Source organism: Frankliniella occidentalis, unplaced genomic scaffold (genome assembly GCF_000697945.3).
Source record: "Frankliniella occidentalis isolate FOCC.00 unplaced genomic scaffold, Focc_3.1 Scaffold36, whole genome shotgun sequence".
Classification (NCBI taxonomy): Eukaryota; Metazoa; Arthropoda; class Insecta; order Thysanoptera; family Thripidae; genus Frankliniella; species Frankliniella occidentalis.
Window position 1 is genome coordinate 877,788 of NW_026267166.1, and position 15,839 is coordinate 893,626.

General features: G+C 57.8%; 1 protein-coding gene across 1 annotated transcript in view; it reads right to left on the reverse strand.

The window, feature by feature from the left end:
* Nucleotides 1–15,839, reverse strand: part of LOC113202424 (rhythmically expressed gene 5 protein) — a 29,613-nt gene that overhangs the window by 11,440 nt on the left and 2,334 nt on the right. Inside the window, exon 2 of the mRNA XM_052266246.1 lies at nt 3,523–3,589. Within this exon, the coding sequence (XP_052122206.1) occupies nt 3,523–3,589 (67 nt within the window). The remainder of the gene's footprint in view (nt 1–3,522; nt 3,590–15,839) is intronic.

Consider the following 15,839-nt stretch of genomic DNA (forward strand, 5'->3'; position numbering starts at 1 on the left):
TCTCTCTCTCTCTCTCTCTCTCTCTCTCTCTCTCTCTCTCTCTCTCATATCTATCTCTCGTTCGCTCTCTATGAGGAGGACCGAGAACGCCATTGCATAAGGGATCATCCAGATAGCACGTCCGTCGTTTGCCGAATGCGAACTCTTATAGCGCCTGTCGGGTAGGCCACATCTCGCCTGCAGCGCGTGCGTGTACTGCGGGGTGGCCTACCCCGAGTTCCGCAGGCGCCAAGCTCCCGCGACTTCCCGATTGACAAACACCGCACGGACTGCGTGGGCGTTTCTGCGGTTGTAGTTTTATTATTTTACGATCACTGCATACTTCTATAAGATATTATTGGAAGAAGTTTTCACCGCCGGTACACGCGCGGTTGGCTGTATTTACGCTAAAAGAGAGAAGGAATGCGGACCGACTCCGGGCCACAAGTTTATTGCGGCGATGAAAATTCCGGATTGCGCCCTGCTGCTGCTGCTGCTGTGGTGGGCGGGGGGGACTCGGCCGCGCCGTCATTCACGCCGCAGCCAAGCCCGGCCGGGCCATAAGCTCGTCCGCGTTATTGCGCTATTGGCCGGCGCTGCATTATTGGCGTCATTGAATGCACTCAGCGCCGCGGCCTGCTGCTGCCGCCGACCTCCACGGGTGCGCGGGGGGTGCGCAGGCAGCGCTGACGGTGGTGTGAGGCAAGCCCGCGGGGAGGACGACACTCCACTACTTTGTGCTCGCCCCAGCCCGCCGAGCCTAAATTATCTCACTCGGCCCAATCGTCCTTCGAGTGATCCCCCTCCAGCTCTAGCTGCTCAGCTGCTCGCCGCCAATGTCCCGATATCGGTTTCACCCGCGAGGCGTGCAGCGCGCTGCGGAGCCGCGCAGCGTTTGCTAATGTCAACTATAACGTGGGGCACGACTCGCGATCGTGGCCGAGCAGGGCGGAGCAGGGCGCTGGTCTTTACCTTGAAAGGGAAAAGAGGAAGATGTCGCAGAAAGAAAAGGCTTGAAATCCTCTGAACGTTCTTTTTTTAAAAGTTATGTTAGGAAGATGCCCGATGATGGACACCTTTAGAGATGGATCTACCCAGTGATGGACACCCCTTTTTCTTGAAATGAAAACAACGGAGAGAGGTAGTTTCGATGATTATACCACGGTAGGAGTCTTACTAAAACATTAGTTCCTGAAAATCGAGAAAAGTGGCCATCACTGGTACAGTGTCCATCAGTGGGCACCTTACCCCTACGATTTTAGTTCGAAACATATCAAAATTCCTGCTATGGCACGACGTATGGCCTTTAAATTCGAGGACAAAGAATAAATGGTGAGTCGTAAGTTTACGATACGCAGTTTTCAACGTCGCAAGTTTACATCCAAAAAATATTGTGAAATCACAAAAATGTATTTTCCAAGAGAAAATAGGTAAAGCGTCTAAGTTAGAAGTCTATAAGTTATTTCTGACTTCCGATTTGTTTAATCGTACGTGAAATGTCAAGGATGCCTGATATGCCTCGCCAGAACGCACAATATCCGTGAGCGCTAACACGATCTACGTGCCGCGCGGTGTGTATGTCCAACACAAACGAGGATCTCTCTCCAGCTGGCTGCGCGCCGCTCTGCCTGCGCCGGCTCGGCTCGGGCTGCAGCACAGAGCGTGTACATATCCGTCACGGGTAACGGGTTCAACCACCCTCCTCCCCCCTCCCTTCCCCTTCACTTCTCGTCGCTCTTGTCTTATTGTGTATTTTTTTTTTTAAACGCTTGCGCGCAACGTGGCGCCGCGAGGAACGCGCACGCGCTGACCTAACGGCCAATTGTAGCGACTTTTAACTGCTCCTAAGTCTAACAATGGGGCGCAGCCGGCGCGCCGCCGCGGCCGGGGGTCCCCGCCCCGCAGGGGCCCCACTGCGGCCACCTCTGGAGCCACGGGGGGTGAGCGGGGCGCAGCCAGATGTGCGAAATGCAACGCACGAGAATTGGCTGCAGGATTCGGTTGAATCTAGGAATTGAAATGTATTAAAACCCGAGAGTAGGCTTGGTCCTATACTTTGGCTGCACACCCCCTAAAAATGCAAAAAATAAAACCCTTTGAATTTAATTCATGAGCATCCTATTTAGGGCAAACGTTCTTATGAATTAAGAGATCTTAGAATTTTGGGAAAAGTTATTTTTTCCGTGAACCGAGTCGCGTACCAAAATTACGAAGCAGCCTATTATTGCTGTTGGGGCACGGAATTTTTAAACCATATCACGAAAAATCCTCATCAGTGCTAACGTCACTTTAAAAAAATTAAACTTTCCCTATACCTACGCTTTTCTACCTGTTTGCATCAGTCATGTAGTACTGGACCAAACAGTTATCGTGCGCGTGTTATATACGACTCGTGGTAACAGCGGCACATCCTCCCATGCCCCCCCCCCCTCTCTTTATTTTGAGACTTCATACAAAAGGGCTAAAAAGCACCACTGCAGTATGCAGTCCGCCCCCCCCCTCTCTCTCTGTCCGCATCCATTCCAGAGTCATTTTCCTGACGAGCTCGGCCAGTAGTGGTGGGCGTGCGGGACCGTCATCATACCATCACACGACGATGGATTCGATTATAGTGAGCTCGCGGTGCGCGTGGCGTGGCGGAGCGCGGGGTCAAGTGCACGGAGGAGGGACAGTATGGCAAGGGCTCGCTCGATCTGGGTCAGGTGACGTCAACGCGACGGTCCCTTCTCCGTCGCCACCCCCTCTCTCTCTTCTCTTCTCCCCTCCCCTCCCCCCAGCCCTCTAACTACTAGCCGCGGCAATAACGGCTCGTCACCCCCTCGGCTATCGGGTCCAGTTAGCGCGCCCCGCCCCCCTTAGACTCGCGCTAATTGTCAAGGGCGCAGCGCACATTAGTCTCTGCGTAGGCGGCTGGCTCCCCCCGCGCGCACCAACCACGGACCACGGCGGGCACGGCTCGTCGCACACGGGTCATCAAAGGGGGCAATAAAACTTGAGAAAAATGTCCACCAAAACCGAAGCTATCGATCATACAGCATAGTTGATTCAGGAAAAAATTATTTGACATAGAACTTTTTTTTCTTTGGTTTTCGACTCACACCGACCCGACCTATACTCTAAATCCCCGAGGAAATTTTTCGTAACCAGCACCAGACTTCTGTGTGCATTGCATATCTAACATACTACTAATAATACCTAACTAAATATAATAATGAAGTACCTGAACTGGATGCGAGGGGGAAACGACTGTTAAACTTTGTGTCAGCCGGATTACAGATTATCCGGATTACCTCCGGAGTGTCCTCCGGATTACGTTGCTTTTTCTCTAGGATTACCCCGGATTACCCGCAAATTTTTCCCGGATTACCTCGAAATTCACCCGGATTACCACGGATTTTTTAGAATTTCCTCGGATTACCCCTGCCGGATTACCTTTCGGCTGTCAGCCGGATTACCTTAGTCGTTTCCCCCTCGACTGGATGCTACTTGCAAAAATTGTAACATCTGGAGTGTATCGGTGTAATTTTTTCTATAGCCACTTACCCGGCATGGTGGATTGATCACAGTGGTCCTCGACCTGCTTGACGAACATGTTGAACAGGTGGCTCATCTGGAACACACGGTAAGAGGAAGACTTAGACACGTCAACGTCGGGCACCGTTTTTGCCCTGTGGGCTTGGCAGGAAGGTAAACCTATCCACGTCACTGGGTCGCGCCCGGGCCCGGAGGTGGCGCCCGTTGGGGGAGGGGTGGGGGGAGGGGCTCACGGCTCACGGGGCTGACGGAGCGCGGACAGGACAGTATGCGTCCAGGAAGACGTTATATAAGGCATAACGCAGCCTATTGCCGCGCGGTGCCCCCCACACAGTCCCCCCCTTCCTCTCCGACGCACTTTTTTTCCCCCTATCCCCTCCCGCACCAGGTCCCCTTATTCGCGGATTCGCGCGCCCGCCGCCCGCCCCGGCCGCCGCGGACGCCGGCCCCGCCAACGCCACGGGGCGACCGTTTATTCACGTTACGTTTCAGCAGAATAGATCCCTTTGTGTCGCAACGCGCAGGGCGTGCGTAGCGGCGAGGTGCCCCCGCCCCGCCCCGCCCCGCCCCGCGAGTAGGCACCTGCCGCGGGGCCGCGGAGGCATTCGGCCGACGACGCTCGCTGGCATGCAAATGAAAACACAGCGGTACTGGGTGAACCGTTGTTGTGGCGTGGCGTGGCGTGGCGTGGCGTGGCGGGGCGTGGCGGGGCGGGGTCGGTCGGCCCGTTCTGGATGGGCTCCCCCCCCCCTTCCCCCGCGCAGTGAGAGGAGGCTGCTGGTGCAATGCGGGTCAGTGTGCGTACGGCACGGTCAGGCGCACACTGCGGCGCACGGCGGCGGCGGAGCACGGCGGGGTACAGAGACCGAGGTCAGCGCAATTACCAAGCGCCAGTATTCGAACCCGCAGGGGGCGTGGCGCGGCGTGGCGTGGCGCACGGCTCGTGTGTGTGTGTGGGGACGCCGCCGCGGGGGACCGCGACCCGCGTTTTGTTTCGGGGGCCCACCAGGTCGCGCGCTCGCGCAGGGTATGAATCAGGAGAGGTGACCATGACCACCTGCGCGTACGCAGTGCTACACAGGGCGACCCTAATGTTATGCTATGTACTCTGCACTAAATGTCACAAGCCGAGATAAAACGACTTCATCGCCTACACCAACACCGGTTGTGCGGGAAAAAAAGTTGAGCACTTTGTCAATCACCTTAAAAAAGTTGTAAAACATGTTTAAAAGTTACAAAACATGAAAGGGGGGGGGGAGATGTTTCTGAAATTGCGGACGTGTCTTACAGCGTGAGCAGAGTGCCTCGCCGTTGTCACACCGCCGTGACCTGTCGTCGTCGGCTTGCCCCGCGTCTCTTCAAATTCCGCGCGGGTCCAAACGAGCTGACGCCGGGCTGACGCGCCACCGCCACTTGCGAGGCTGCCTGCTCCTTGCGCACCCCCTTGCCTCCAGCAGCGCGCCGCGACCACTTAGGCCCCTTGGATGGACTGGGCCATTATCTGGTTGGGAAACGCGTGCCCTCCGCACGTCGCGGACCAGCCCCGCCGCCGGGCCACGCACCACCGCGGGGCGTGGAGGGGCGTGGCGTGGTGGGGCGTGGCGGGGCGTGGCGGGGCGTGGCGTGGTGGAGTGGGGCGGGGCCAGGCTGGCAGTCTCATTGCATCTGCTAGACGGTCGCACGAGGGGCCTCTGACATTTTGGTCCGCTTGGGTCGGCCCGATACCGATCTCTATACTTGAGCTGCGTCCATATTCAGACGAAAGGGGATGGCGGGATTTTCGGTTCCCAATATAACCTCTTCATCGAGCCCCGCGCCTCTCCTTCCTCACCTTAAAGTGACCCCGGCAGCAAGCATAGCCTTCCTGATGGAATCACACGGATCTCTCTCGATCGCACGCCCCAAGCCCACACCACTATATTCCAGTACTCAAACATTTTCCTCCCCGAGATTGAATGATGGCGCGAAGGTCTCGTAATTGACGCTACGGCCGCCCCGCCCCGCCCCGCCCCGCCCCGCCGTCCGTCCGGCCCGTAATCCCATTGCTCAGTGCCGCCGGGCCCATTACAGTGCCGCCGCTCCAGTCACACACAATGCGCCGCAACCTATAGGACCCCACTCCCCTCCCCCCCTCTTCCTTCCTCTCCCTTCCCTCCTCTACCCTTCTCCTCTCAGGCCGCGGGACCGCGAGCGCCCAAATCTGACCGCGCGTCGTCGTTATGTGTTCCCGGACCGTCCAGTGCACAGCAAAATTCGCAAAAAAAATAAAAATAAAATAAATCCACAAAATAATAGAAATGCGCAGGGTCATGGCCGCAGTGGGGTCGTTCCCTTTCCCCATGTGTGGACAGGGCAGGCCGGCCTCCGTTTTCTCTATATACTTGCGTCTGAATTATATCAGACAGCCCGGCGGCCGGAGGTAGGCGGGGCGGGGTGGGGCGAGGTGAGGCGGGCCGATGCCGCCGATAACGCCTCGACGCGACCAAGATGCATAAAATCCGCCCGAGCAGAGAAAAAGAGCCTTCTGAGAATAGAGCAGTCGCAGATAGGCGGCGCGCGTGTCGTACTGTCACGTGTGTCGCGGTGGCAAAAATAAACGCGCTGTGGAAAAACTTTTCCGTCTATCGGAGTAAATATGGGCATCATGAAATAACTAAGACATGTAGTGCCGAAGCTCAGCGATGAAAATTATGTCCATTGTCCATGTCCCTTTGGTTAGCAGATTTTTTTAACTTAAATTTCACCCATTTTCGCTTGTATGAATTCAAACCTAAACACAGATTGTGTTAGGGTGGGTATATAATTGGCGAGCTCGAGCCCCGTGTTCGTTTGTCGCGCGCGGAGACCTCGATATATCGTATCTACATGTCGGCCCCGCGAAGCAATTCGCGCCGCGTTCAAATGTGCGTGAATCGGCATCCGCACAGTCTCGTATCGTAATTGGACGGCGTTGCGCAGCAGTGCAGACGTGTCGGATCGAAACCGCTGCCGATCAGGGAGCGGCGGCTGTCGATGGTAATCGATACAAAACCGATGAGCTATCGATCCCACCGATTGACAAACACACCGCAATAGGATGTCCTCTAAAGCGCTGGTGAGCAGTAATCATACACCGGCCGACGACGGTTCGTACGAGTCGGAGCGGCTGAACCGGCCCACGAGGTGCGGCGGGGGAGTTGGAGGGGAGCAAACGAACAGCACGGCGCATGACCACCGCATGGCCACGCTGTCGCTGTCAAACGGGTTACCCTGACAGACGCACACTCCATCAGCAGGGCCCTGCAGGGCCCAGGAAGGTGTAGGCGCAGTTAAGCAGTGGATGCACTACACGGTGAAAAATGGCTGATATTTCGATGGAAACTATCCAGGTTCCAACGACAACGCGGGCATGCGCGGGTTTCCCGGTCCGAATCGGCTCGCCGATGCCGAGATGCTTTCTAAACGGCCGTGTGTGTGAGCGGGCCGCGGCCGTCAAGGTTTCTCACGCTTGTGACCGGGTTGGCGGTGCACAGCAGCCGACCGGGCGGGTGGTGGTGAGCGAGAGCACGGCGCACACGGCCAAGCAGGGCAGGTGAAAGGTACGCGACGGAGACACTGGAGCTAATTACTGAGTCGACAGTCGACACACACGGGGCGCGCCGCCCGCTCGGGGGCAGCGCTCTCGGCCCTATATAACGTCTGGTGTGGACCCAAACATGGGCTGGAACGATTAGGCTGCCCGGCACGGGTATATGACAGCTTCACGGAGAGTGCAGCAGGCGAGTGCAGCCCGGCCGGGGAGAGGAGGAGCGAGACACGGAAGGTCAAGAGCGGGTGAACGGCCGAGACAGCCCGCGACCGGGGCGGCGGCGGCGGCGGTGGTGGTGGCGGTGTGTACTACTACTGGACTTGCGCTTACACACTTCCGGGAAAGGCAAGCGCGTGGTCAGAGAGCCGACTCCAATCGGAGACAAAAAACTGAGAAATGCTCTCCCGAGAGGAAATGTGGGTGTATGGGGAGCGAGCGAGCGGGGGCTCCATGTCGACATGTTCCAGGCCGACGTGTCGTCAAGGATCTCTCTCTCTCTCTCTCTCTCTCTCCCCCCCCCTCTCTCTCTCTCTCTCACACGCTACTCCACACAAAAGCAGCACGAGGCCCACATCGCCGGCACCGACAATGTTTCTTTCAAGTCACTACTTCATACTCCCCGCCAACAGGTGAAGCGTGCAGTATGAAAAGTCCCCCTTTTCCCCTCCCTGCTTCCTTATATACCTACACTTTGTTTCGCCTTTTCATTGGTTCCGGAATAACCGTCCTCCTCAAACCGCCTCCGCCAGGCCAGGCCCGCCGGCCCAGAGCGGCCCTCCCACTGCACCGCGCCACGCCTGACACTCCGCACTGAGTCACGCTTTCTTCCACCGATCCGATCCCACCCCCACCGCAACTTCCTTCCAATTCCGCAGGATTTCCTCGCGGCCGCGGGGCGGCGTGGCGCCGCCGTCACCTGTCGATGCGACGCGGTGGCGCAAAAGGAGCAGGGTACCTCAATTCAGGCGTCCCCAGGTCAGCTTATCGCTTTGTTGCAACCAGATCCAAATGACAGTGCGGAGCATTTTATTTTTTCCCACGACCGCGACCGGCTTCAAACCGCATCCATACGCGTCCCGGGGCACACAGCACACGCGCGCTCTGCGCGATGCATGTGAGGACACACAACACAGGAGTTTCTCTCTCGTGCGTTTGTTCCAGAGGAGAGGAAAGAAAAAAAGGCGCTCGCTTATGTCAGCGCGAGAGTAAGAACAGACCGTGAGGAATGTCTTTGCTTCCGAATCGGAATACATACACTATGTGTGTGTGTGTATGTGCGGGCATTTTCTTTTGGCCATTGTGAGATGCGTCGTACTGAGCATCACAAAAATGTTGTCTATTAGGAGATACAAAAATGTGTCATTTACAGAAGCATCTTGCTATGGGCAATAAAAAGTGTCATATGTCATCGTAAAGCGTAATATAAAAGTGATATTGGGTAACCGATACCTGTAGCAGCCTCTTTTTCCCCTCCATCTTAGCTCGCTGCAGCTTATCAGCAGCGCTAGTCGGCACGGCTGGTCTATGGCCAGATGATCCCCGCACCGCGCCGTGCACTCTGCAGGAGTTAGCCGGCCGAACCGCATTGCGATACGTGGCGGCGCGTTGCGTACGGCGTCGCGAGGCGTGGCGCGGCGTTGCGGCGCGTTTGCCATTTCTCGTCAGCCTTCACCTTGGCGAGGAACGGGCGTCGGGCAATACACGGTATCGCCCGCAGCAGACATGACTCGCGGACGGCAGCGAGCAGCGTAAACACCGAACTGTACTTCCGGCATTCGCCTGTGTGCTCAGAGAGTTACAGGGATCGACCGTCATATTTACACGCTGCGGATCACGCCCCGCCTGCCTCGAACAGCAGAGCACCTTGGGGGCCGGGTGCAGTTCCAAAGAGAAAGAGACGAAATTAATTCGATGTCAATTACTTTCGATTCGACGTCTGTGAAGTTTTTTACTCTGATCTGTAGCGCCTGCGTACGCGGGGGTAGGCAAACCCGCAACGCACTCGTGTTCCTCGGTCGCCTACCTACGACCCCTTTCGATAGCCGGAGATAAAGCCACACCCAGAGAAATGATTAGCAATGGAAACCATCATATGGTTGGCTCAGGGAGCACCATAAAATATGGTTGAGACAACAGCGACAACGTGATGAGAACAATATTTTTGGTTCTCACGACCACGGGTAAGGTTGCACCAACCATATTTTATGGTGATCCCTGCTGAGCCAACCATGATGATGGTTGCCATTGCTAATCATTTCCCTATGGGTGCAGGCACAAGCAAGCGAAAAGAAAAGAGTTCATTTTTTTGAAATGTAACGGCAGCGAGACCCTGGTAGTTCCGACCCGAGCTGAGGAACAAGTGCAGAGCGTGTAGCGCACACATGCACTGCGAGCCGGGGCGTGGCGGGGCGTGGAGGGGCACGGCGGGGCGTGGCGGGGCACGGCGGGGCGTGGCGGTCCGTGGCCTGGCGGCGTCCGGCTGCTGCCACGCTGCTGCTTTCTCCTGGAAAAGCAAAGCGAAGCACAGCCTGGACAGGCAGGACACACCACTCACTCACACTCTCTCACACACACGTCCGTGTAGACCTAAGCGAGTGCGTTCGTTTACTCAACGGGTTATACAAGCAAGCTAATATACAACCACACCAAACATTGCAGCCCGCGATGCTCCCGCGCTCTACAGCCGCACTGTGTGAGAAACATGTCCGTCTGTATTGCACGAGGTGGCTTATGAACTGAGCGCGCACTTCTTTGCACTTGTACTGTACCGCACGCTGGCGAGTGCTGCTGCGCGGGTGGATTTAACGTAATCGCCCCTGGCGCCTCACGGACCGAGTGAGGACGCTGACGCTACCCGCCCTCAAGTAGGAATGCGGTGCAGAATAGTATTACCATTACAGCAGAAGTGGACGATAGGTTGATAATCCACCTGGTAAAAGTGTGAATAAAGTAAACTAAATGGTCATTGCTTTGATTCGGATAAAAATAATTTTGCGGAGTCGTTATTCACGCGTTTCGACACCTCTCTTTGCCATCCTGGCCTATGCAACGCGACAACGCGACAGGTCAGTCCGTCTGTTTGCATTCATCCCACACTCACTCGCCTCGCCGCGCCGTCGGCTGACCTTGCCAGGGGTCACGCGGGAGCGCCTCCAGCAACGGGCGGCAGGGGAGTGGCGCGGTCCGAAACGCGTGGGCGTTCGGACTGTGTCATAGCCGCAGAAGGTGCCTGCCACCTCCGCTGCACTCATACTCACACTCACACACGCAAACTGACGCTCCGCGCGTCACTACGAGGAGACACACGTAAGGTGAGCCTCCACTATGGACGGAGTGTGCGGTGCGGTGGTCCCAGGTGCATTTGTAACATTGTAGGGGGGATGAACCATTTCCTAGAGTGGGAGTTTATTTGAAAAAAATAAAAGAACCGTTAAAAACTGCGCCATTCAAAATAATTAGAACAAAACTTTGGACTGTGAGAGTTATGAAAACTATTTTCGTATGATAGAGCTGGGACGCGTCAAATGACGATCCGATCAGTTCAAGGATCAGCTCGTATTCGTGCACACGCATTGACCGTCACTTTGCTGCCATGACAACAGTGTTTGCTCGCGCACGTACGGACCTGCTGCGTGCAAGCGTTGCGTCGGCGGCCGGGGGGCGCCGCCACGCCTCGGGCTCGGGACGCTGCGGAGGCGGTCCTCGATGCACCTCACCTCACCTCGTCGTGCTCGTTGCCCGTCCCTCGCTCGGCCCCCGGGGCCCCACCAGCCAGCCCCCCTAATGGCCGCCGCCGTGCCGTACATGATGGATCGCACACGCGGTGCAGTGGTGAGAGCCGATCACAAAACGGTTGGCAGCCCGATGGATTAGCAGAGCTTGTCAACGCGCGCCTCCTCTCTCTCTCAGCTGCACGCACCAGGCTGTGATTGCTAGCGACCCGGTGTGCCCCCGGGAGCCAGTGGCGTCGTGGTCGTGGGCTGCCGTGTCGCCCGCCAACGACCCCAATCGAAGCGGCATAACGACGCAGAGAGGGATTACGCTCTAATGGCACTGCCGGGACTTTACTCCAGTTTGCGCGCGGCTGCTCAACGACGACGCCTCCCTGTGCAGGTGTGTCGGACGGGCAATAATGCGGTTGTTAGGAGAAGCTAGAGAGACCAAACGCCTGCTTGCTTGCTCGCACCCACCGATGGCATCTCCCGGACCGCGAAGCACGCCCCGACGACGTCGTCGTCACCGGGCACGTCCCCGATGGTATCAGCGGAGGACGACGACGGGGACGTGCGCCGCCCCGCGTGCAAGTCCCCCGCCCAAGGACGCGCCCAGGGGACCGCGCTGCTGACGTCTTTGCGGACTGACTCTCCAAAGTCGCGCGGGTCGCATAGTTGCCTGGGTTACGCCCAGGCCAGAGGTGAGCGCCGCCGCCGTCGTCTTCTTTCGGTCTGTCCCGTCGCGCGATAGGGGGGGAATTCCCAGCCGGTTTCGACCCGCGAAAAACTAAAGCGAGTCGTCGCCTTTGGTAATTGCGTTATTTTCACGAGGCGAATTTCCCCGGCGGTAAAGAAACTCATCATCGCCGCTGGTCTCGGCTCGGGAAAAATATAATTGCCTCGGCAGGCGTGTGGCGTTCATCATACTGCTCTCCGGCCTCACCGGCCTTCTCTGCCGTGACTCGAGAAGAGGGTGAAAAAATAAGACAAGAGGATGACGAAAAACAAAACAACAACAAAAAAAAACAAGGCGAAACAATTGCAAGTTTGGAATGCTTCGGTGCTCGCGCATGCTAATGCAGCTAACGTGATGTCACCCACGCCGCCGCGCCTCGCTCCACATTCGCCGAGTGGAGTGGACCACCCCGGGCGGAGCAGCACCGCCGACACTGGATGACAAGTTGCGTGGCGACAGGCTGCGCTGCGTGGCAAACGACGGTGTTCACTTCGAGTCGCGTCGTGTCGCGCCAACCAGAGCGACGGCGGCGGCGTTTGAGCCTTTGCTTTGGGGGAGGGGGGGGGGGGGGGGGGGGGTCAGCTTCGCTCCGGTCTGAGAGGATCCCCACCTGATACGTACGTGTTTGTTGTGAAACGGAACAGACGTCGTCGTCGTCGGCGAGGCATGGAAAATAAGACCTTAAAAAATCAGAATAATAAACAGTATTCCTTTTTTTTTACCCCGCCCATTCGTTTTTCGAGTGGAAAATAAAAACACAACAAAACTCGTGGCCCGTTGCCTTACATTTATACCGCCGTCGATAAAGCCATTCGGTCACGCACCATCGCATCAATTTCCTCGTCCGGCTCGCTCGCTCTCGTCCGAGACTGTCTCGTCACGTCTGGCCGTGGTTGTGGTGCCCGCGCTGCCCGCGCTGCCCAGCGCGCTGCGGTGGTGGCTCTGTCTATTGACACTCCTCCGTACTTTCTACGGCAATAAATTCATCTCCATCAAAGAGCCCACCCCCTCCCTCCCGCCACAGGTGCAGGCGTCGACAGGGGGGACGGGTATGGTATACGCGCAGAGTGCGGCGGTGTCGTGCAGGACTGCCGACGCCTGCTGCACCTGCTGCGCTAACCGAGCCTGCCGCACCACAGGCTGCCGCCGGCGGCGCCGTGGTTCGAATACCAACATCATGCGAGGACCTCTGCTACGACTTTCGTTAAATATGCATGAGCCGGAGGTCGGTCTCATCAGCAGGGCCGTGCTTGGTGGTGCGCCAAAGTCGTAGATTTATTTAAACACAAAACCACACCAAAATATATTAAAGAAACTAATCGTTTTGTTAAATCCTCCAGCGGCATGTGCGCCCGCAATGCCGTGGTGGAGCTTAGCAGTGTTGGACGACAAAAGCGTGGGCGTCGTCGTCCCTTCTTTGGTTTGACGTAAACCGGGAAGATGACCAAGGATGACGACCATCGTGACGGTATGTCCGCTAATACACGGTGGCTGCCACCGCACCATACTCCGTAAGACCTGGGTCACGGCGGGCAGGGGGGAAGGGGGGGGGGGGGGGAAGAGGAGGAGGAGGTGGAGAGGGGAGGAGGGTGGGGGGCGCACGGGACACGCGGCCCGGGCGTACAGGCACAGGACTGGCGTACATTAGCCGGGGACCGGGGAAAGTGTGGAGAAGGTGAAAGTGGGGAGGGAGGAGAGACAGAGACAGGGAGAGGGAGAGAGAGAGAGAGAGAGACCGCGGAGCGCGCTGGAGGGCCGTGTTATCAGTCCAGGGTCCACCGAGCTGCCGGCCCACCAATTACATTCAGGCATCGGATCGGCGTCATTGACGTGTCTGTCCCCGGTCACGTCAGCGGCTGGGGCCCCCCTGCGGCGCGTCGGTGGAACTTGTAGCAGCGGGAGCGTCAGGTGTCAGACTGGCCTCCTCGGGCCTTCTCCTGGGCCGGAGGCCGAGGCCCTGCTGCGCACCACAACCGCCGCGGCCCCGAGTCCAAAGGCCGAGGCAAAAGGTCGTGAGGGCCCCACGGCCCGCCGCCACTGCTGCAGGGCCCCTGACCTCCCGCCCGCCCGCCGCTCGGGGCCCTCTCTCCACCTGTTTGCCCTGGTCACCTTCATTCATCACAAAAACAAACAACGTCTGCGTGAGGCCCGTGAGGGGCGGGCCGGCGGGGAGGGACCGGGCGCCTGATTGTTTCTCGGAGAGGCTTCGGGCTAATCACCGCAACGCCCAGCATTTACGCCCTCAATGAGGCCCTCGAGGCCCTCGGCCGGCCGCCTTGACAAATGGACCCGCCATAGCTGCGGGGCGATGCCGCAGCGCGCCCGTCTTGCCCCCTGTGGGGCGGCTCCCGCAGCAGGTTCCTATACTTTCCTACCCCTCGCGAGGTGCCCCATGCCCGAGGAGGACCCGGGAGGACCCCATGCTGCCACGCAGCGCGTCCCCGATGTGAGCCGTGGGCCCCTCGCCCGCCCCGCTGCGGGGCCCGCGTGGCGACCACAACTAACTCTCGGCAGGGCGGCCAGCCATGAGCCATGTGTGTGTGTGTGCGTGTGAGAGAGTTGTGTCCAGGCTGGAGCCGGGCCAGAGTGCAGCATCGCCCTCGGCGTCGTCGCCCGGCCGCCGCTGCAGGGCGCCCGTTCGTTTGGGGTTTGGGCGACTAGCCTGGCCGGGCGCGGGCAAGCGGCCAGTCCGCCCGTTCTGCTCGATAGGCGGGCACGGCGAACACGATACCCTGTCCCCAACAGGGGTGCCGCACGTCAGCGCCGTCATTTTTTTCCACGACTTAACGAGCGCCTGGAAGGTGTGACAAGTCGACGCGCGTGATAATGACCGCCATCACAACGACTGCAACGTTTCGCGTGCGCAAAAATTACAACTACTACCCCGCATTTCGAAACGTGTGCGGAGTTAAATTTGCGGTGCGCGCAATACCCCCGCGATAGTAGTAGCCAAATGTAGTTTTGGGTGGATGCTGCAAGAGCATCATGCGGCTTAAGTAGGAGAGGCCGGCGGTTGCGGGATGAGTGTGCCGCGCGGAGCAGCGGAGCGTCCTGGAGCGGAGAGGGGAGGCCGATGGATGGCTCGTCCTGTACAACGCCCTGCTGCCTGACATTGCCCAACGCTTGTCCTCCTTTGATCCGCCACGCCCCGCCCCGCCCCGCCCCACTCGCCTGCTGATCGAAGCGCGCCTTTTCCAGCGCGAGGATGGCCTGCGCCTGCTGGCCGGCGCTCTGCTCGGGGCTCGGGGCTCCGCTCGGCATCCAAGTCGGGAGCGAATAGTAATGTCACCCCGGAAACAGACAAAGCGGCTAAGGACAGTCGTCGTAGGAGTAGTCTCCCTGGAACGGATAAAGGTCCCTCTGCGGACGGAGCATCCCTGATTCCTGAACCTTTCGCGAAGAAGAAGAAGAAGAAGAAACAACTGGAAGGATGAGAGAAGGCTTTGCTTTGCGCCTGGAAGAAGCGTGGGATATATCGGCGTTGGGAATAACAAGAACAACAAAAGGAAAAGAGTGGGGAAGGGAGGCGATGACCCGGAAGGATTCGATGGTTAGGCCCACATGCCAACAGCGCCTCATGCCGGTATGACGCAGACTCCACGGGAAAAAAACACCTACAAAATGTAAAGTTTTACACCGGAACTCAATGGGAAATAAAAATAAACATTGCATACGACGCAAAGAAGCAAATAACAAAACCCACAGCGAAACTCGTTCTGTTTTTCGTTCTATATAAATACCGAAGAAGTATATGGGACAGCCTCCTCCCGGATGGAGATGGCTCCCGCACATGCTGCTGTACGACGCAGGAGCTTCCCCTTCGGAGGCGGGGAGAAGTTTTAAAAGGTTACGCCCATACCAGGACGAGGCGACATTCCTTCATTTTAATCTTTCTTTTATTTTCCGGGTTCCCCTCGGCTGACGACGGCCAAGTTCCGTGCCGATCCCGGAAAACTTCCCCGGCCCGGTATGGCGCGCAAAGTAGCATAGCGGCCCAGCAGTGTTGTGGACTTCGCCGCCGCCGCTCTCCCCCGCGCTCAGCGCTCGTTCGACGACGGCGATCATGGTTTTTATTCGAAAACAGAAACGCCGCGATGCAGGGCGGGGCGGGCGTGTAGCAGTTCAGCAGTTCTATGGTCGTTCGGCCGAGCTGGCCAGGTTGGTGACGTCCAGCCAAGCTGTTTAGAATACTCCAGATTGTTGTGTTCTTCTTCTTTCTAAATCAACTGGTCAGCAGCCTCAGCCGGCGGCCGGTAGCCTAGGTCACACGGGACTCGTCCCAAAAACAAACCCGTTCCTAGCGCGACGG